Source organism: Myxine glutinosa, chromosome 4, assembly GCF_964187855.1.
Source record: "Myxine glutinosa chromosome 4, kmMyxGlut1.1, whole genome shotgun sequence".
Lineage (NCBI taxonomy): Eukaryota > Metazoa > Chordata > Myxini > Myxiniformes > Myxinidae > Myxine > Myxine glutinosa.
This window is the reverse complement of record NC_136264.1, coordinates 117,194,105-117,216,141: the sequence shown is the minus strand read 5'-3', so window position 1 is coordinate 117,216,141 and position 22,037 is coordinate 117,194,105. Positions and strand designations below refer to the sequence as shown.

The 22,037-nt window shown below is 45.3% G+C and overlaps 2 protein-coding genes and 1 non-coding gene across 6 annotated transcripts in view; 1 reads left to right on the top strand and 2 right to left on the bottom strand.

Annotated features, from left to right (window-relative positions):
• Positions 1 to 10,759, bottom strand: part of LOC137425115 (uncharacterized) — a 97,710-nt gene extending 86,951 nt beyond the window's left edge. Inside the window, exons 1-4 of one of the 2 annotated variants that reach the window (XM_068113215.2) lie at positions 10,536 to 10,750; positions 10,258 to 10,399; positions 7,342 to 7,473; positions 3,303 to 3,410 (exon numbers count right to left, since the gene is read on the bottom strand). In XM_068113215.2, the coding sequence (XP_067969316.2) occupies positions 3,303 to 3,393 (91 nt within the window). In that variant the 5' untranslated portion in view covers positions 3,394 to 3,410; positions 7,342 to 7,473; positions 10,258 to 10,399; positions 10,536 to 10,750. Of the gene's footprint in view, positions 1 to 3,302; positions 3,411 to 7,341; positions 7,474 to 10,257; positions 10,400 to 10,535 lie in introns of both variants that reach the window. The other variant, XM_068113214.2, reaches the window with a different exon arrangement.
• An 886-nt stretch (positions 10,760 to 11,645) lies between these two features.
• TRNAT-AGU (transfer RNA threonine (anticodon AGU)) lies at positions 11,646 to 11,719 on the bottom strand. Its single transcript has one exon. It is a non-coding gene; the product is annotated as a tRNA-Thr (tRNA).
• An 8,357-nt stretch (positions 11,720 to 20,076) lies between these two features.
• The window catches only part of LOC137425111 (calcium-independent phospholipase A2-gamma), a 161,472-nt gene continuing 159,511 nt past the window's right edge, over positions 20,077 to 22,037 (top strand). For 2 of the 3 annotated variants that reach the window (XM_068113212.2, XM_068113209.2), the window contains exon 1: positions 20,077 to 20,161. The gene's annotated coding sequence lies outside the window, so the exon portion shown is untranslated. Of the gene's footprint in view, positions 20,162 to 20,426; positions 20,448 to 22,037 lie in introns of those variants that run through there. The other variant, XM_068113210.2, reaches the window with a different exon arrangement.

Below are 22,037 nucleotides of genomic sequence, written 5' to 3'. Positions count from 1 at the left end.
TAGTGCAGTCAGTTTTCCTCGTCCAGCGAACGTGCTGACTGTGTCGCATCCGGTATAGGCATGCATTCCAATTAGGGCCTGACATACATTTGTGCCGACTGACTTTCCTATTTTCCCTATGTCTAGGATTTTAGCCCTTGCTTTGGTGCCACATTTCTGAAACAACTTGGCATGAATCTTGGTATGAAATGCCAAGCCAATGACAAGTACGTCGGTGTCATCTGAGCTAATAAGCACAGACTGGTATCCATGTGCGGCAGCATGGGCAGCATGCAAGAACAGACGACCATCTGCTTCCTCGTGTGTGCTTTCCAGGGCCACTACTTCTTGGCTAGCATCAGATGTGATCTGATAACACTTGTCATCGCATGTTACAAAGAGAACCTTTCCCTGTAGGCGTCTGATGTACTCTGGTTTCTTCCACTCTTCGACCAGGAACATGATAAGACTTGACTTGTTCCCAACATAGCTGAGAAACTTGCGCCATTGCCTTACAATTTGAGATGCCGTGATGTTTTCCAGCTCAAGTCCAAGTTCTTCCGCCCTGGTTAACCATTCGCTGTTTTTGATGGAAGTCTCCTTGTAGGTGTCAAAGACGACATCGATCCTCTGGCTACTGCATCCATCCTTCAGGGCCATGGATAGGACAATCATGGCCACTTCGGCAAATGTAGTTTGATCACCTGCCACCTTCTGTATAAGGAGCATCCCGTCAATAATTGTTGCCGAATTGTTGGGTATCCTTTCAGCCGGGGTCACAGTCCTTTGCAAGGCCGTGGCTAGGGCAGCTTTGTTGGTTTTCCGTAGGAGGCCTTCGGGTGTCGCCAGGGCCCATGGCAAGGGACCTAGAGGATGAGATAGCACCTCTGCCATGTGAAGATCTCGGCCCTGTGCCATCACGATAATTCTACCAAATAGAGCTCTGTCTGCTTGAAGAATTACTGCCCTGCCATTGCTTCTGCATTCCTTCTTCTTAGTGAGGTTGCTGAAAGTCTTCAGCTTGTTCAGTTGCAAAGGGTCGTGGAATTTCTTGATTGGTGGGTTGCTCTCAAGTCGCTCAATCTTGAAGTTTGTGTAGCACTTGTGTCCGACTTCCCATGCTTTCTCCAGATCCTTGGCAATATTTGGAGGGGCTGCGCGTGCGGCGTGCACTTTCTATACATCATTTGAAAGGTAATTCAATAACCTTTTACCTGATATACCACACTAGCTGATATATACACGTGATATTATTTGAGAGCCAAAAAACTAACCCCACCCCCTAAATCTTAAGCGGGAAAAATGACCCGAAAAGCGATAAATGGGTGATCTGACAAATGTGATGATAACACAGATACGGCTAAGAGTTTCACACTGCTATCACATTTTTTCAGCACTAGGGACCTTGGCCTTGCCAAAAATAACTGTTAGCCATCCTCCCTCTGATTGAGCATGGTCGACCCCTCGGCTCATAGCCTAATATCTACACATCTGGGCAGTGTCTGTGTTGACACTTAACGACTCCCTCAAACTTTTGTTTCCGTGGTTGTGAAGTGTTTTTAATAACGTTGTGGTGGTTTTGAATCACGTGGTGGTTTTGAATCACTTGGTGGTGAGGTATTTTGAATTATGTGGTGGTGAGGTGTTTTTAAATGACGTGGTGGTGAGGGTTTTAAATCATATGGTGGCGAGGTGTTTTTAAATCACATGGTGGTGAGGTGTTTTGATTTATGTAGTGGTGAGGTATTTATAATTACTTGGTGGTGAGGTGTTTTTAAAGGACATGGTGGTGAGGTGTTTTTAATTTCGTGGCTGTGAGGTGTTTTTTTTACGTGTTTTATGGCTGTGAGGTGTTTTTAAATGATGTGGTGGTGAGGTGTTTTTAATTTCGTGGCTGTGAGGTGTTTTTTTTACGTGTTTTATGGCTGTGAGGTGTTTTCAATTTCGTGGTGGTGAGGTGTTTTTATTACATGTTTTATGGCTGTGAGGTGTTTTGAATTACTTGATGGTGAGGTGTTTTGAATTACTTGGTGGTGAGGTGTTTTGAATTACTTGGTGGTGAGGTGTTTTGAATTACTTGGTGGTGAGGTGTTTTGAATTACTTGGTGGTGAGGTGTTTTGAATTACTTGGTGGTGAGGTGTTTTGAATTACTTGGTGGTGAGGTGTTTTGAATTACGTGGTGATGAGGTGTTTTTATTACGTGTTTGATGGCTGTGAGGTGTTTTTATTACGTGTTTTATGGCTGTGAGGTGTTTTTATTACGTGTTTTATGGCTGTGAGGTGTTTTTAATTTTGTGGTGGTGTGTTTTTTTTACGTGTATTATGGCTGTGAGGTGTTTTTATGACGTGTTTGATGGCTGCGAGGTGTTTTCAATTTCGTGGTGGTGAGGTGTTTTTAATTTTGTGGTGGTGAGGTGTTTTTATTACGTGTTTTATGGCTGTAAGGTGTTTTAAATTACTTGGTGGTGAGGTGTTTTGAATTACTTGGTGGTGAGGTGTTTTGAATTACTTGGTGGTGAGGTGTTTTGAATTACTTGGTGGTGAGGTGTTTTGAATTACTTGGTGGTGAGGTGTTTTGAATTACGTGGTGGTGAGGTGTAATCGTCCCAAACTTCCAGTCTGCACCTACCCCTCCCCTATGTATGTGCTGAGGGGTTCTTTCTTGAAAAAAAAAAACATTCAACCTAAATCTTCAACCTAAATTGCCTATAAAAATGTAATATCACAAACACAACAAATACATTTGTGCAAAGTAATTGTTTGTATTATGATTGGTGAAAATCATGACAACACAGCAACTCAGGTACAGTCTTTAGCCTCAGTTAAAATAAGCCCGTTCCTCAGTAACGACGCTTGGTGAGGCGAGCGCAGCGAGCCGAGCCAAGCTAGTATATATATATATATACTCAAAATATTTTACTCATTTGAGCAAGGATTGTAGAAAATTTGAGAATAATGGCAAGAACCTTGCTGTCTTTCCCATTTGCACTACTGAGCTTTACGACACCTGCCGAGGCCCTGTTCTCACCATTTTGTTTTTATTTACAAGATCGAAGCTCATTGAAGAGCAAAGTGATGGATGGCATGAACTGACAGTTGGGCTAACAGTCAACTCTCAGAAGCAATAAGCAAGAGGATGTACAAGCAAGGCGACAACGACAGAGACAGATAGATATGGACAAACAGAAATCTAGACATTTGTCACATTTTCCAAGGGAAACGTCTATCTATGAAAGGTTAATAAAATGACATTCACTGAAATGCAAAATCAAAACCTTGCAGTGATGCAAAACCCAATATGAGGAACACCACGAAAACTCACCAAAAGAATGTGTTTGTTGGTTCTGCACAGTCTGTGTACTTTTCTCCTGAGGCCTGGTCTTTGCAAAAGCCTTCGTGGCCTTCTTCCTCATTCTCCCGCACACAAACACTATGGGAGAGTATAAAGTCACGACTGTTGCATCTATGTACAACCTACGGTAGTAACAATCAAATATTACTACACTGCTACCACAGGATGGGAAAAATAGGCACAGGTTAAATGGTAGAAGAGAAATACTCAAGCACGCCCCCCCCCCCCCCCCCAAAAAAAAACTTCCCTGAGAGTGCAGGACCAGAAACAATGACAGATGACTTCCTCTATTATCACAAATGAAACGTCACATTTGACGCCGGTAATTTTATTCCCGAAAATGTCGGTGTCCCACAAGAAAGCACTCTCAGGTTGAATACTCGTGCACACTCTTCCTGTAAGAGTGTTTGGACGCATGACTCGGTTTGCCATCTCTGCACACTCATACACTATGATCGAAAGTGCAGACCAAAAGGCTATGCAGAAAGTTTTATCCCTCGTGTTGTCTCTCTCTGGAATTCACTACCTGTAACATGCTTCTCATTATCCTACGATCGACTCGGTTTCAAGAGGAATGTCAATTCCGACATCTTTGAGGTTTAACCCTTTGAGTACGGGATTTTTTTTTTGATAAAAATACCCCCGGTACGGGATTAATTTGGCATTTTGGTACGGGAATGCAGCCACGTAGACGATCTATTTATGGGTATAGTCGATGGCGTGTAGTAACATCATCCGTACACAAAACTTTTTCGTGGGTTGCGGCACTGGACGTCATCCGTACTCAAAGGGTTAATCACATTACCTGACTTCTGCTACCTGTGTCTTCTATTTCCTGTGTCTTGAATGTTTTGTTTTTTTTGTTTGTTTATTTATTTATTTTGTTTTGCTTTATCCTTATCTTTATCTAACCTTCCCTTATCCCCTTACCCAGAGTGGCTTTCTGCAGTGTTTGGAGCTATTTCCATAATGTCACATCTGTCACAGGCTGACTATATCACTGCACTATCTCCCACAGCCTCGGCTGAATGGGACAATAATTACAATGCCAAGTACTTCAACGACACAAAGTTACTCACGGCGTGCACAGCCCTCATGAGTGGTGTCAACGAGTACAGATAGTCATTGCCATGGCAGCCTGTGTGTGCCACATTTGGCATTATTTGGTGTTGTGTAGTTAAAAAAAACAAAAAACGACAAAAGGTACATGATCTATTATTTGTTAAATCCAAGCAAACAAAGGCGGTCAGTGTTTCTCATTGTATCATACTCTGTCCTTTTTCCATGGTCACCACATATTCACTCACATTTGAAAGTTCAGAAAGAGTCAAGTTCATTTTAAATCTATATTCCATCTTAAACAGGTTCCGACATACACCCATCATGCTGAAGGCGTGATGTGTATACAGTGCATTCAGAAAGTATTCAGACCCCTTCACTTTTTTCACATTTTGTTATGTTGCAGCCTTATGCTGAAATCGTTTAAATTCATTTTTTCCCCTCATCAATCTACACTCAATACCCCCATAATGACAAAGAGAAAACAGGATTTTAGAAAGTTTTGCAAATTTATTAAAAAGAAAAACTGAAATATCACATTTGCATAAGTATTCATACCCTTTGCTATGACACTTGAAATTTAGCTCAGGTGCCTCCCATTTCTCTTGATCATCTTTGAGATGTTTCTACACCTTGATTGGAGTCCACCTGTGGTAAATTAAATTGATTGGACATGATTTGGAAAGACGCACACTTGTCTATATAAGGTCTCACAGCTGACAATGCATATCAGAGCAAAAACCAAGCCATGAGGTCGAAGGAACTGCCTGCAGAGCTCAGAGACAGGGTTGTGTCGAGGCACAGATCTGAGGAAGCCTACAAAAAAAGTTCTGCTGCATTGAAGATTCCCAAGAGCACAGTGGCCTCCATAATTCCTAAATGGAAGAAGTTTGGAACAACCAGGACTCTTCCTAGAGCTGGCCGCCCGGCCAAACTGAGCAATCGGGGGAGAAGGGCCTTGGTAATAGAGGTGACCAAGAACCCGATGGTCACTCTGTCTGAGTTTCAGAGATCCTGTGTGGAGATGGGAGAAACCTCCAGAAGGCCAACCATCACTGCAACACTCCACCGATCTGGGCTTTATGGCAGAGTGGCAAGACGGAAGCCTCTCCTCAGTGAAAGACACATGAAAGCCCACTGGGAGTTGGAAAAAAGCACCTAAAGGACTCTCAGACTGTGAGAAACAAGATTCTGTGGGCTTTCATTTGTCTTTCACTGAGGAGAGGCTCACATTTGGCCACTGTGCCATAAAGCCCAGATCGGTGGAGTGTTGCAGTGATGGTTGTCCTTCTGGAAGTTTCTCCTATCTCCACACAGGATCTCTGGAGCTCAGCCAGAGTGACCATCGGGTTCGTGGTCACCTCTTTTACCAAGGCCCTTCTCCCCCGATTGCTCAGTTTGGCCGGGCGGCCAGCTCTCGGAAGAGTCCTGGTTGTTCCAAACTTCTTCCATTGAAGAATTATGGAGGCCACTGTGCTCTTGGGAACCTTCAATGCAGCAGAGATTTTTTTGTCGGCTTCCCCAGATCTGTGCCTCAACACAATCCTGTCTCTGAGCTCTGCAGGCAGTTCCTTCGACCTCATGGCTTGGTTTTTGCTCTGATATGCATTGTCAGCTGTGAGACCTTATATAAACAAGTGTGCGTCTTTCCAAATCATGTCCAATCAATTTAATTTACCACAGGTGGACTCTAATCAAGGTGTAGAAACATCTCAAAGATGATCAAGAGAAATGGGAGGCACCTGAGCTAAATTTCAAGTGTCATAGCAAAGGGTATGAATACTTATGCAAATGTGTTATTTCAGTTTTTTTCTTTTTAATAAATTTGCAAAACTTTCTAAAATCCTGTTTTCTCTTTGTCATTATGGGGTATTGAGTGTAGATTGATGAGGGAAAAAAATGAATTTAAACGATTTCAGCATAAGGCAGCAACATAACAAAATGTGAAAAAAGTGAAGGGGTCTGAATACTTTCTGAATGCACTGTAACTGGCATAACCCATACAAGCATAACCCTCCGGAGTTTCAAAATGACCAACCAACCAAGTGTATAACTAGTTCACTTCAAACAACCTATCTTTTCAAGACTCCATTTGCTCGTTTGCCATTTGCTATTCTCACAGACCTGTGTGAGGTCTGTTTCTTAACTCCCTAATGCCATAGTTTGGACAACATGACAAAGCAACAATTTTTTTGGTGTACGAAGTCGAGGCTTGTGCAAGAGCTAACACGTACCGTCGTGGCCAAAAATATTGGCACCCTTGCACTTTTTTCAAATAATGCACCATTTCTTCCAGAAAATTGTCTAAATTTAAAAATCTTTTGGTATCCACATATGTATTTCTTTGGTGTACAGTGGAACAAAAAAAAAAAAAATGAAAAAATTACAAAATCTTAGCTTATTCCACACAGAAATCTAAAAATGGCCCGGACAATCTCATTAGCACCTTTTAGAAGTTGTTAGAAATAATTAGATTTCAAGCAGGTGATTCTCCTTTACTTTGGAATTAAACTCACCTGGAGTGAGTTGCAGGTGCCTGCAATATAAAAATCACTCATTCAACCAGTTTGAATGGAGAAAAGGAGTCATTCTGCTGTTTTGTGTCACTGTGTGTACCGCAATGAGCATGGAAAAAAGAAAGAAAACCAGAGAATTGTCTGAGGAGGTCAGATACAAGATTGTAGCCAAGCATGGACAATCTCAAGGTTACAGGTTCATCTCCAGAGACTTTGATGTTCCTGTGTCCACCGTACGCAATGTTATCAGGAAGTTTAAGGCCCATGGCACTGTAGCCAACCTCCCTGGAAGTGGCCACAAGAGAAAACTTGATCGAAAATTGCAGAGAAGGATTGCTCGAATGGTGAAGAAAGCACCTCAATCAACTGCCAAACATATTCAAGCTGACCTTCCGACACAAGGTACGAAAGTTTCAACTTGCACCATCTCTCACCAACTCAATGAAAGGGGGTTCTTTGGTAGGAGACCCAGGAGGACCCCACTGCTGAGAGAGAGACATAAGAAAGCCTGACTGGTGTTCGCCAAAACACACCTGAACAAGCCAAAATCCTTCTGGAAGAATGTCCTGTGGACAGGTGAGACAAAATTAGAGCTTTTTGGTAAAGCACATCATCTCTATATTTACAGGAAACAAAATGAAGCCTTAAAAGAAAAGAACATATTCCCTACAGTCAAACATGGCGGAGGTTCAGTGATGTGTTATGGTTGCTGTGCTGTCTCTGGCACTGGGTGCCTTGAATGTGTGCATGGCATCAGGAAAACAGGAGATTACCAAGGCATTTTGGAGCGTAATTTTCAACCCAGTATCAGAAAGCTGGGTCTCTGTCAAAGGTCATGGGTCTTGCAGCAGGACAATGACCCCAAACACACTTCAAAAAGCACCCAGAAATGGTTCAAGACAAAATGCTGGACTGTTCTGAAGTGGCCAGCAATGAGTCCAGATCTAAATCCCATTGAGCACCTGTGGGGAGATCTTAAAACAGCAGTTGGGAGAAGATACCCCACAAATCTGGGAGAACTGGAGCAGTTTTCACAAGAAGAGTGGGCCAAACTGCCAGTAGGGAGGTGTAGGAAGCTCATGCATGGCTTTCGGAAGCGCTTGACTGCAGTTATTTTGTCCAAAGGCTGTGCTACCAAATATTAAGTCTTGGGTGTCAATAAATTTGTCAATGCCATTTGTTTTTTATTTCCTGATTTAAAAGGATATATTAAGTTCTGAATAAAAAACAAAGGTTCTGTAATATTAACAGTAAAATAAAGAATTGTGGAGACTAAATACTTTTGTCAATTTGAACTCATTTTTGAGAAAATTGTGAGTTATTTGTAAAAGTGCAAGAGTGCCAATATTTTTGGTCACGACTGTAAAACACAAAAGTATGAACATAAATAAAACATAATAAATGGAGCAGGAGACAAGAGGGGGAGAGAGAGGGAAGCACAACAACAGTGAACAGGAACATCGGGAGATCTGTGGGTGAGGGATGGAGTGGGGTACACGGTACAAACAAGATGGACACAACAAGGACTTTCAGGAAAGAAAATGGAATTTGAAAAAGGTGGATTTGGGGTGTATTAACGGGGGTAGAAAATATCAGGGTTTTGGATGGGGGAAGATAAGAGATGGTGGTGAACAGCTGTTTTGAAGACCTGGAGGGACGAGAGGGAATGAAGAGAGCGAGGGAGTTTGTTCCAGAGGCAGGAAAAAAGAGGCATGAAAGAGTGAAGGTGAGCAGTCTTGATTTTGGCAGTTTCACCAGAAGAAGGTTTCTGGCAGATCTTTTGCATCCTGCAGGAATATTTGGGGGACAGAGCATAGACAGAGTAGGGGGAGCTCGGCCGGAGAGGAGTCGGTAGAAGAGAGAAAGACCATCTACCTGCCTGCGGTGAGAAGGAGAAATTCATATCTATATATATAAAAGAAAGTTTTTGTTTGTTTGCTTGTTTGTTTGTTTGTCTGCACGCGCTAATCTCCTGAACGGTGAAAGATAGGAGGAAACCTCTAAAACAAAAAAATGTCGGGACGGGCCCCGGGAAGGTTATAGGCTAGGTGGCGAGGCCGGTCGAGGCCCACCTCGGCCGGGCTCATTTCGCAATTAAAAGCTGAGCTGAATTATAGTAGTCAATCTTCTATGGCCGTGAGTAAAAGCTGAATTATAGTAGTAAATTCATTCAAAAATAACTAAAAATGTCGGGACGGGCCCCGAGAAGGTTATAGGCTAGGTGGCGAGGCCGCCTCGGCCGGGCTCGGCCCATTTCGCAATTGAAAGCTGAGCTGAATTATAGTAGTCGATCTTCTATGGCCGCGAGTAAAAGCTGAATTATAGTAGTAAATTCATTCAAAAAGAACCAAAAATGTTGGGACGGGCCCCAGGAAGGTTATCGGCTAGGTGGCGAGGCCGTTCGACGCCGCCTCGGCCGGGCTGGGCCCATTTCGCAATTGAAAGCTGAGCTGAATTATAGTAATCGATCTTCTACGGCCACGAGTAAAAGCTGAATTATAGTAGTAAATTCATTCAAAAAGAACCAAAAATGTTGGGACGGGCCCCGGGAAGGTTATAGGCTAGGTGGCGAGGCCGGTCGAAGCTGTTTCGGCCGGGCTGGGCCCATTTCGCAATTGAAAGCTCAGCTGAATTATATTAGTCAATCTTCTACAGCCGCCAGTAAAAGCTGAATTATAGTAGTAAATTCATTCAAAAAGAACCCGGGCAACGCCGGGTGCTTTCGGCTAGTATACTATAAGAGAGCCATTTCCAACATAATGCTGAATATGCAGAGTCACAAAACACGAAATGAAGACAAAGTTCTGGATGTATACACATCTTTAGTTGAGGTTAATAACGACACTGCAACAACAACAACAACAACAACAACAACAACAGGACTTCACACGTGCTACCACGAATCCCATTTGGCACCCATCCACCATGACATTATGAAAAATGACTTTGAATCTCAATCAAGCGTAAAAGGCATTCGAACCCAATGAACGTGTCCAATGGGGTCCAAGTTTACTAAACCGTCACAAATGGCTTTTCCCCAGCTCCCCCACTCCGTCCACCCCAACAATTCAAATTAGTTTTTAATTATAACTCGTTACTCTATTTCATTAAAACTCATTCTAATCCCATGCCAATGAATCATCACGGATGAGGAGGAGGGGTGCAGCGCACCCTGTCGAATTCAGAGCGTGTCCACATTGTGTCATCCTATTGCAAATCCCACGGACAGGCCTTGTGTTGTATCACGTCAGACAACTGTTATACAAAATTGATAATCAAACGATGGAGTTCCCCCTTTCACTCGCCGCACCCACAAGGAATGAAGGCTCCATAATGATGATAATACTTACCAAATGGGTTCGGTAGGTTCGAGAAAACAGCGAATTGTGAGGAGATCGACCGCCGATCGTGGTTTTACGATGCCGATCGAGCCAAAGTTCGCCACAATCGGGTCCCTCTTATAGGAAGTGACCGTTGGTCTCACGAGTCCGACTTGAAAGGAAAAGGGATAAAAAAAATAAAAAAATAAACGATATAATTTTAAAATAAACAAAAACAAACCTGCAGCTTCAATAGTGAGGCGAAGTTATTGTTTAAAATGAAAAAAAATTAATCAGTAAAGTCCAACCAAGGCCATGCGAGAGATCCTCTTGGTGACGGTTGGGGCCACGAGACGCCAGTGTCGATTTTGGGCCAAAAAGGCGCGTCATGCGCGGCCACAGCGGTCAAGGAACGCACAGACAACGGGAAGTGCTCCTGAGGAGATCTGAGAGGAGGAAAAAAAAGCCTTTCGCCTCACGACGACGCACGGCCACAGGGGGCTCCCTAGCCTCCCTTCGTTCCCAAAAGCCTGCCTGCTTGCTGATGGTTGGCTGCCCGGCTGGATGTGCAGCTAATTTGCTTGTTGGGTTTTGGTCGCTTTCCAAATGCTTCAATCCGTGTGGTCCTTTTTATTTCTACGTGCATTGATGATTGCTGGGTGTTTGGCTAAATATTTAATTGCTATTATTGTATTGCTGGCACCAGAATATTCTTCTTCTTAAGACGGGATCTTCTTCTTCCTAGAGGATCTTCCTCTTCATAAGGGATCTTCTTCTTTTTAATTGTACTCAGTTTTTCTGCTTCTCTCCTCCTACGTCCTGTTATTCTTCTTCTTCTCTATTTCCGTAATTCTTCTTCTTCACTCTGTCTCATTAAACGTTTTGTGCTTGCTCTTAATGTTGTTGTTCATGGTGTTATTTTTATGAGTGAAACTTATGTTGGATGATTTAAAGGATAAAGAGGCAGATAAAAAGGCTTTAACCCCCCCCCCCCCCCCTCTTCCATCCCCTACTAGTACTAAGAATAAGAGCGTCCTCCGTGTTACCTCACCGACATCGTTAAATCATTGGTGTTATGATTATTATTCTTATGAATTTTGATGGCGAAAATGAAAGGATATTAATAAACCAGTGCAAACAGCGAAGATACACAAATCACAGCACGTCCATAATATCGCTCTTTTTCCATCGAGAACGCAATTACGCGCTCGTTTTCTGACATCGTGAGAAATTGCACGTCCACCACTTAAATACGGGCAAAAAAAAAAGGATGACCTTTTTTGTTCTCAATCTGGGGGACGATGGGGCCTGAGGTGCAGCATTCTCACTTGGTAGGTTGTGGACATTTTAACGGCAGTCTTTTGGTTTTAATAACTCGATCTTCGATCACGTCGAGGCCACCCCGAAAATAATAAATTAGGCACCGCTGGGATTTGAACCCAGGATCTCCTGTTTACTAGACAGGCGCTTTAACCAACTAAGCCACGGCGCCACATGTGAATGGGCCAAGTGGATGCAAACTCCTGCTTAAGGCAAACACAACTTTAATTCAAATTTCTTGCATAGAAATACCCCTCACTCCCCGCCTCCATTCTCTATCTCTCTCTCACACACACGAACACACGTACTACACACACACACACACACACACACACACACACACACACACACACACACACACACACACACACACACCTAACAACCAATAGACGAACATCCAAAGTAAAAGGCAAGGTGACACATCTACTATACATGGATGATTTAAAGCTCTTCTTGCCAAATGGCAAAAAATTGACTAAAACTACTAAAACGGTTTTCCGAGGACATTCAAAGGGAATTTGGACGAGAAAAGTGTGTCGAGTGCACATTTATACAAGGTAAACCAACAAAAACAGACAACATAAAAATTGACCTTGAAACAACAATACAGCAGTTAGAAAACGAAACATCATACAAATATATTGGAGCAGAAGAGGGCCACCAAATATGTCGCAAACAAATGCGCAAAACAATCGCCAAAGAACACCTACATAGAACGAAGCTGATCCTGAAAATATACCTCTCCCAAAGAAACAAAATCAAAGCTATAAACCAGCTCACAGTACCCTTGTTCCAATATCGCTGTGGGATAATAAACTGGCCCCAATCAGAAATGAACAAGTTAGACATCAAAAACAAGAAAACTCCTGACCATCCACAAAATGTTTTACAATAAGCAGTGCATCCCGCGAATGTACCTGCCGAGAAGAGAGGAAGGGAGCAGCCTGATGGAACTCAACCAGGTGCACAGAGCGACGAGTGTAGGACTGGCTGAGTATGTGAAATGCTCAACAGACTATCGGATGCAATTTGTAAACAAACATGAACACAACACACCTAAAAAAGTATCCCTAACTCATCTTGCAAAGAATTTCCAAAAACAGGTGCGAATAGAAGATGCCGCACAGGAAAATGGAACAGCAACAAATACAGCGCCATTAATTGCAAAAAAAGACAAAATAAATATATAAAAAGTAATATCAAGAAATATGCACCACCAACTGGGAGAATGACAAAAGAGCAGGAAAATACAAAAAATAATTGGACAGAGTGGGGATAGACAAAGAAGGCTCATTGGAATCGTTAAGACGAGGTCAGCTCAACTGGGACGCCAAACAAATCATAATAAATGCGCAAGATCAAAGACACGACACCAATGGATTTAAAAAGATGGTGGGACGGAACCAGATGGTCAAGTGTAGATTCTGCAAGACAGAAACAGAGAGTTATCGTCACCTGCTCTCGGGATGCAAAAAACTATTATCAGAACAACTTTACACACAACGGCACAACAAAGTATGCAAAGTGATTCATTGGCATATTTGCAAAAACTTAAACATTCCAGTACGAGAAAACTCATGGAAACATGAACCAAGGGCAATCATTGAAAATGAGGACGTCATGCTCACGTACGACCTGATGATTCCATTGAGCGTGAACACAGAAAACAAAGCATTGCATCCGAACATTGTACTCAGGAACAAAAAGGGAAAGACAACATTGCTGATTGAGATATCAGTACCCAGCGAGTTTGGCCTAAACAACGCAGAAATCAAAAAAATGACCAAATACCAGGACCTCAAAAATAAGGCCAAGAGATCTTGGAAACTGAAGAACGTCAAAATTGTACCAGTGATAATTGGAGCAACGGGAATGATAACGAAGAACCTTACTGAGATTTTTTTTAAAACATCCCCGGGAATATTACCACAAATGACCTACAACTGGAGGTAATCCGGGGTTCGGTGATGATCCTGAAAAGAGCCCTTGTGTTACGTGGTCCTCCCGGTGACTACCTGGTCTCGGTGACCCCCGGACCATGAGAGGAACTCCGCCAGAAAGATCTATGATTTATACGCTTTCATAACGCAATCAATATGAATTCCAGTCAATAAGAAACCCCACACCAAGGATCCGGAGTAATCAATAATATATTCCCCGAGCAATCAACAACCATCAACAATCCACAATCAATATTACGAAGATGGCCATCTTACATATGTGTCCCCCCCTGTCCCCACTCACGACCACTTGGGTCACGGTCACTGTCCCTCACAATGTCTCTCTTCTCCGCACACGGGCGGTTGAACGAACCCCGGGCGGACGTGCTCCAAACGTGCACGTCTCGTACCGGGGACAGCTGCTGCAGCGCACACCTCCTTGCCAAGCAACGGGGCAAAACCAAGCGCGGCTTGCAACGCACGTGAGGCCCAAGGTGCGACCCGTACGCGTCCTTGTAGACAGTGAGGCGAACTGTGCCGGACGCTTGGTTCCGTGCACGAACCCACGGCGACTTGACGTGTAAATGGGTAATTACACGTCCCGGTAACTCCTCTCGCCAGACGGGCTTGTAAACGCAGCGTTCCCCACGCTGCTCAATATCGATACCGCTCTTCTCGGCGCTGGGCGAGGAAGAAGAAGAGAATCGCCGCTTCTCCCGGACCTCGTGTCTTTTCTTCTTCCGTTTCCGGTCTCCTTTTCCCCAGAAGGGCTCCTGACCCTTTAATCACAACAACCTTTAATCGACTACACATTAATAAGCAAAGACCTGAATAGTAATTCACACAAATCCGTAACACTCCCCCCCTTCAAGAAAGAAAGTTTGAACCCAGCGAAAACTTTCTTTGCCGGCCAACTTGGATAAACAAACCATATAACTCACACCCCCAAATCATCAGTTCCCCCCGGGCACAATTATCACTTAAAAATAAAGCAACAAAATTTCACCAAAACCCCTAGATTAATTCACTCTGGACCAAGCGTCAACCACTTCTAGTTTCCCTTGAATGACGGTTAAGAGGTGGTGACCAAAGCCCCAAAGTTAAACCTCTCGATAGCACTTTTTCGGGAGGCCCAGCTGAGTATTCCCTACAGGGACGCCTTAAGGAATGTGGAGTTCACGGTTAGTCCGGGGAGGAAAGTTCATTACATGGACGCCTTTAAGAACGTGGAGTTCACGGTTAGTCCGTGCAGGAAAGTTCACTACCTGGACGCCTTTAAGAACGTGGCGTTCACGGTTAGTCCGTGTAGGAGCCCCGGCTCGGCGGCTCCCCCGTATATAGTGCTTCAACTTCGCCAGACTCCTAACAGTTACGGTGGGACCCCTTGTCCCAGCCGTTACCTGACTGGCGGTCTCCTTCTCGGCCAGTGCTCTGACATTCATTCTTTCGGGAGGGGCCGTAACTCTGGGAGCCTCCATAGTTATATCGGCTGCTGCCAACCCTAAAACTACTGCCAAGTTGTCCTCTTCTGTAGACCTCTCGACGCATACAAAATGCCTTCCCTACTGTTATGGTCCGACCCTCCAAATCCTTACCATTCCAATTCCTCTCTGCCTCTCTGGCGTCTCTTGTGCTTGCAAACGTGACAAAGCCGAACCCTCTTGACCGTTGCGTTTCCCTGTCTTTTACCACCCGCACTTCCACCAGCGGCCCATATCTGTTGAAGACAGAGGTCAGAACTTCTTCCTCTGTGTTGAAGTTCAGTCCCCCTACAAATAACTTGGAACTTTTGTCGCCATCCCAAGCGGGGGTGGTGTTATTTCCCCTGCGGGGCTCTTTACCCACCCTCGGGTTACCATAAATTTGCCCCCTGGCCAAATCATTCCCGATAATCACAGATACTCCCTCTACAGGAAGCGTGGCTTGTAAACCAACGGTGACCGGTCCTGACACCAAATCGGATTCCAAATGGATGACATGAAGTGGGGCACTAACACAGCCACCGATCCCTTTTAACCGAACACTATCACCAGTTGCGGTACTCTTTGACAATGGCAAAATGCCTTCAAGCATTAAGGATTGATGGGCCCCTGTGTCCCTCAAAACCCTAACCGGTCTTGGGTTAGTCAAGTCTCCCTTGAGTGAGACCAACCCCTCATAAATAAATGGTTGGTAACTCTTCTGTGGGCGATTTCTTACGCTTGCCATCGCATTCGGAGTGGTAATAGTCGGACTCCGCTCTGGGTTTTCCCTTTTCATGAGGTAACAACTGGACATCAAGTGTCCAGGTTTCTTGCAAAAAGCGCAAGTAGGCCCGGAGGAAAAACTCGTGGTCTGCCTCGGGCCCCCCGAAAAATAAGTTTGTCTTGGGCCCGTAGCCCCCTGATTTCGAACAGTTCGGGTATCAGCGTTGTCCCCATAATCATCTCGAGGCCGCCGCCATGTATTGTCGTTCTCCGCACCTGCTGTTCCACACCTCCCCTGCGGAGATCTAGGCGAGGAGTTAGGTTCGTGGACCCCTATCCGGTGTGTTAAGGCATAATCATCTGCCATGGTGGCTGCGTCCCACAACTTCGGTACTTTCTTTTCCTGCAGGTACACTTTGATGTCCTCGTGAACACGCTGTTGAAATTCCTCCACCAGCATCAGGTCACGCAATGCTCCGAAGTCGTTCCCGACTCCTTTTGACTCACACCACCGATCAAACATGTTTTCTTTCACTCTAGCAAACTCCACATGGGTCTCACTCTCCCTCTTCCTGGCATTCCGGAATTTTTGCCGGTAAGCTTCTGGAACCAACTCATAGGCTTTGAGGATGTGCTTCTTCAACACCTCATAATCTGCACATTGGTCCATTGGTAGCGCCGAATAAATCTCTTGAGCTTTACCCACCAGCACACTTTGCACTAGTATGGTCCAGGCCTCCTCCGGCCAATTTAACTGCCGAGCCACTTTCTCAAAGTGTGGAAAAAATTGAGTGACTTCCTTTTCACTGAAGGGTGGAACCAACCTCACATGTCTGCCCACCTCCCAGGTGTTCTGGCTAGGTGTCGACCCTGTCAGCAAGGGTGGTACCTCTCCCCGTTCTCTCATTAAATCCAGCTCCTTGAATTTAATCTCTTGCTGAAGCGCCAGATCACGTTCCTTCAACTCCCTTTCGGCTTTTCTCTCCTCTGCTTCGAGTTCCCTGGCAGCTCTCCTCTCCTCTGCTTTTCTCCCTTCTAACCTTTCCTGGAGTTCTCGTTCCACTCTCCTTTCCTCTGCTTGTTTCTCTTCTCTCCTCTCTTCTGCTTTCCTTTCTTCTTCTGCTCTTTCCTTTTCTGCTTTCCTTTCTTCTTCTGCTAACCTTTCCTGGAGTTCTCGTGCCACTCTCCTTTCCTCTGCTTGTTTCTCTTCTCTCCTCTCTTCTGCTTTCCTTTCTTCTTCTGCTCTTTCCTTTTCTGCTTTCCTTTCTTCTTCTGCTCTTTCCTTTTCTGCTTTCCTTTCTTCTTCTTTTAACCTTTCCTGGAGTTCTGGTTCCACTCTCCTTTCCTCTGCTTGTTTCTCTTCTTTCCTCTCTTCTGCTTTCCTTTCCTCTTCTTTGATCCGTTCCTGGCTCCGTAATTGCAACTCCAGTTTCCGGAGCTCAACGTCTTCTGGTTCTTCGGGTAGCCACTGCCAGGCTAACTCGTCCCATGTTCCTAATCCCACCATAGACTGTATCACCGTGGTCTGCAACTCTGCCTTCCTCAAATTAGTTCGGACCTCCAAGTTAAAATGTTTGGCCAATTTCAAGAGGTCCGCTTTTAGTAACGCTCGGAACTGTGCCTCACTAGGTGTCTCTCTTCTCCGCACACGGGCGGTTGAACGAACCCCGGGCGGACGTGCTCCAAACGTGCACGTCTCGTACCGGGGACAGCTGCTGCAGCGCACACCTCCTTGCCAAGCAACGGGGCAAAACCAAGCGCGGCTTGCAACGCGCGCGAGGCCCAAGGTGCGACCCGTACGCGTCCTTGTAGACGGTGAGGCGAACTGTGCCGGACGCTTGGTTCCGTGCACGAACCCACGGCGACTTGACGTGTAAATGGGTAATTACACGTCCCGGTAACTCCTCTCGCCAGACGGGCTTGTAAACGCAGCGTTCCCCACGCTGCTCAATATCGATACCGCTCTTCTCGGCGCTGGGCGAGGAAGAAGAAGAGAATCGCCGCTTCTCCCGGACCTCGTGTCTTTTCTTCTTCCGTTTCTGGTCACCTTTTCCCCAGAAGGGCTCCTGACCCTTTAATCACAACAACCTTTAATCGACTACACATTAATAAGCAAAGACCTGAATAGTAATTCACACAAATCCGTAACATTCTGAGGAATTCTTGTCTCATTGTGCACGCCTTCGTTTTACTTCCAAATTAAGAATCTGTTTCATTAATTGCTGTTTCCACACTGCGTCGAGAGCATAAGCGTAAGTATACCGTGACAAGAAGGGGGTATGCTACGAATTTATGCGAGGTATATTGTGATAGGTAGCGTCAAGTGAAGGGGTCGTGTTCGGGCCATGGTCTTGCCTAGATGTAGGCCGCACCTCATTTTGTCGAATAAAGTGGTATTCGGGTGGTTCCGGTATTTGGGACCGCAGGGACGGAAAGTGCAGGTACGGGGTGCCAGTCACTCCCCAGCCGGCCCGCTCTGAAGGTTCGGATCGGGACACCGGGATTCATTCCGGTCGCCAGGTCGGCCCGGAGGTGGGGGTGCGGGGCCTGTCACGGAACGTCAAAACAAACGGCCTGCCGGGGCCGCCCAAAAGTCGGGCGTGAGGGGCGCGTCCACTAATGGAACGCCTCTCGCTTCCCAGATCGAGGGCCACGTGGTCAGGAGAACCTCGTCCCTTCTGGTTGCCTTGCCGTCCCACCGTGAGCGCTGGTCAGGGTGTACTTCAAACTAAGCTTAAGTGTCAAGTGTTAAGTTCCTCCTTGCCCTCGCAAGGGAAAGGCTAGGGTCAAGCTCTTCCAAATTTCCAAACACTAGAAATTGGACGTCTCAAATTAATTAATTAATTTGTTAATACATCTCAGTCGCCCGCGACCTCTCTAGCGCGGGTGTCGAACCAGTTCAATTCCGGTGCGACCGGGCCGAGTATCGGCCCGGCCGTGGCCGAAGCCGTTGATTCCGCCGTAGCACGCTGATGCATAGGCTCGCGCGTCCCTGGTCCGCCGGGGCTCCGCGGGTGTCCTACCGTGCCTGACGCCGCTAGTCTCTCAACTTTCGGGAGTAGGCGCCGGTGCCCGGGGATGGATTTCGCTGTCTAAACATGGTAGCACTAGGCCAGTGGGACCGCCGGGACCCACGTGCACTCACACGTTGTTATGCGCGTGGGCGGCAGTATCAGACCGAGCGCCCAAACACTCCCCGGCTAAAGTTCATCCTGATGCGCCCACATTGTGTGGACAAACCCCACCAAGTCGAGGGCCACGTGGTCAGGAGAACCTCGTCCCTTCTGGTCACACTGTGCCTATCGGCCGGCCTCGAAGACCGAAATTGTGTCGGCTACCGATCCTTCGGGTTCGGAACTATGCCACCCTGAAATAATTTCACTGAAAAACGTCAAAATTGTACCAGTGATAATTGGAGCAACGGGAATGATAACGAAGAACCTCACTGAGATTTAAAAAAAAACATCCCCGGGAATATTTCCACAAATGACCTACAACTGGAGGTAATCCGGGGTTCGGTGATGATCCTGAAAAGAGCCCTTGGAACAAAACTCTGAAAAAGTTGAGCAGCTTGGTCCATGAACCGTGATCCCTTACCAAAGCAGAGCTGGATACTATGGGTCCTGGAAGGACTCCGTTTCACATTCTGAACACCGCAAATGGAGATAACAACCATCGACATACATACACACACACATACAAAGGGCCCCCCCCCCCATCCACACCCACACAAACATACATTGAGGCACTCCCCCCACACAGACATACATTGAGGTACCCCCTCCCCCCACACACACATACATTGAGGTACCCCTCCCGCCCCCCCCCTACACACATACATTGAGGTATGACCCCCCGACCCCCCCCCCCCCCACACACACACACACACACACATACTGGAGGTTCACTTGACCCCTCCCCCATGTGCCCGTCCGAGGCAACTTCGTCTGAATTTTAATTTTGCACAATTTTGCCACTGCACCTCCGGCACTCTTAGGCGAGGACGTAATATGTAGACATGAACCCGAGAAGACCGCCATTGTAAAATGTAATGACTACATTAGGTCTCATTATTCTAAGAAAATACACATTATTCTTCACGTAATATTTGTAAATGTATGTCTAAGGGGTTCTGCTGTACACACGACACAAAGGCGTTTCGTGTAACTGTGGTACCCAAAGGGAATGTATCCATTCATTATTGCTAGCCCGGTTGGCGTGTTTACGTGCTGTACTATACACCGCCCTTTACGTAGATTTTTTGAATGTCGAGGCAGGATGAATGATTACAAAAAAGGAAAGCCGTATGTGGTATTCGACTCATAATACAGTTACGTAAGATAGTTAAACTTCAATACACCAGAAACCACGTTTTGAAACGCGGGAAATCGGGATGCACATGCGATGTTTCCTGCGTGAAGAAGAAGAAGGCTACATACTAAGAAGAGGAGGAGGAGGTACGAGAGGAATCTATTACGTGACCGGAAGGTGATGAACAATATTTCGGTTGATGTTGATTATATTACCGTCGACTTTCGTAGTATATGCCGTGTATCGGTTCGTTCTGGACGTAAATCTTGTTACCACGAGAGGACATTTGACAAAAGAGCAATGTGAAATAGCCCAACACTTTAATTCCGTTTGTCATATTTACACTCGTTATACTTTCAGGAGATAATGCTTCAATCAATAGTAGAATAAACACTTCCAGTACCAGGTCTGGGGTTTCGATAACGATAGAAAGTGATTGAGTCACATCCCTTGCTTTGGCCTGGTATGTTGTGTTTTTGGTGATAGATTTTGTGAAGCGTTGTGTAAGCCAGCTGTGTTTACTCACCGCATGGGATTTTTGTTGCTCAATTGGTGTAGATATTGTTCAGTTCCGATGTTTCTACCCTTGAATCAACCAAACAGAAAAATCACGAGACATAGAGGAACTTGAATAAAATTAAAAGCCGGACTTGTAAAATTTCAGGTCCCGATGACGACGGAATGTGATTAATAAATAATAAATAGCCCCGAGTGGACTGACGGCCATCTCTTGAGGTTGTACTTGTAGTTCAGACCTCTGCTGAATTTGGGGGAGCTTCTTCTCCCTCCTCCCCGATCCCCTGGATGCCCCCCTGATCCGAAATCGAAAAATCTAAGACCGAGCGATCCTGCGGCCCATCGAGTAGAAGGGCTGTATCGGGTTTCAGAGCAATTGGTTGGTAAACAAGGGACGAGTATGGATCCGAGGTTTTGGGGGATAACTTATCCCCCTAAACCCTCCCCCCCCCCCCATCCTTGGAGCCCCCATGATCCGAAATCGAAAAATCTAAACCTGAATGATTATGCGGGCTATCGTATTGTATCCACGTGTCAAGTTTCAGAACAATCAGCCGGGTGATAAGGGAGTAGTGAATAGCAAAGTGTCACTCGTTATTCATTGGTTCACGAGTTATCAAGTGACCACTATATTCGTCATGTGTGTGTGTGTGTCTATCTGTCTGTCCGCAGCATAACTACCCGATGATATCATCCGAGCTTGATGAAACTTGGGTGGGAGGTTGATATCATGATCTAGTTGTGTCCTGCCAAGAGTGGGCGTATTGCGCCCATTGTGGGCGAAGCCACGCCCGAAAAAGATGTCTTTTTAGGGGGTAATCGAGTTCACGCTACATCTTCTCCGAGGGGTTTGGTGGAATCTGACATGGGTTTCGGTATTTGGTTAGGCCAATGTCATGTGTCTAGCCCCACGGAGCTCGATTTTTCATTTTTTTTTTCATTTATTTATTTTCATTTCATTTTTCACCGAATTTTCGGTATTGTGTAGCTAACTAACCTCATAACTGATTATACATTATTTTTTATGTCATTTCAAGGTCAGTAACCTTCATTTTGACATTTTCGGGCCTGGCCTGTCTGGGCCTGCTTTGGTTATAGTCCGTCCTTTGTCATTGAATACCGCTCGCTCGTGAACCATCGTCGTCTCCTGACTTGTTTATGACTTTATTTTTAACAAAAACTTGATCGGGTTTCTGGGGCATCTCATTTTCATTCAGCTAGAACGTAGTGATCGAAAATGTAAATATATAGATCTGCTTTCAGAACCTTAGGAACACCAACAAAAAAAAAGAACGTTAGAAATGTGCATGTGAACCTTCGCTGCATATAATTGCAATAACCCTTAAAAAAAAAATTGTCCAGCTGTAATTTTAAGGAGTTGACCCAAGCAAGTATGCCGTAATTAAATTGAGACAATATCAAGATGGAATAGACTACAAGAACAATTGATTTCAGAAAATAATCTTTTAACTTGTCATGTTAGACAGGCTGTTAACACGAACTGACTGTGCTGAGGGTACAAGACCCCCGTGAATGA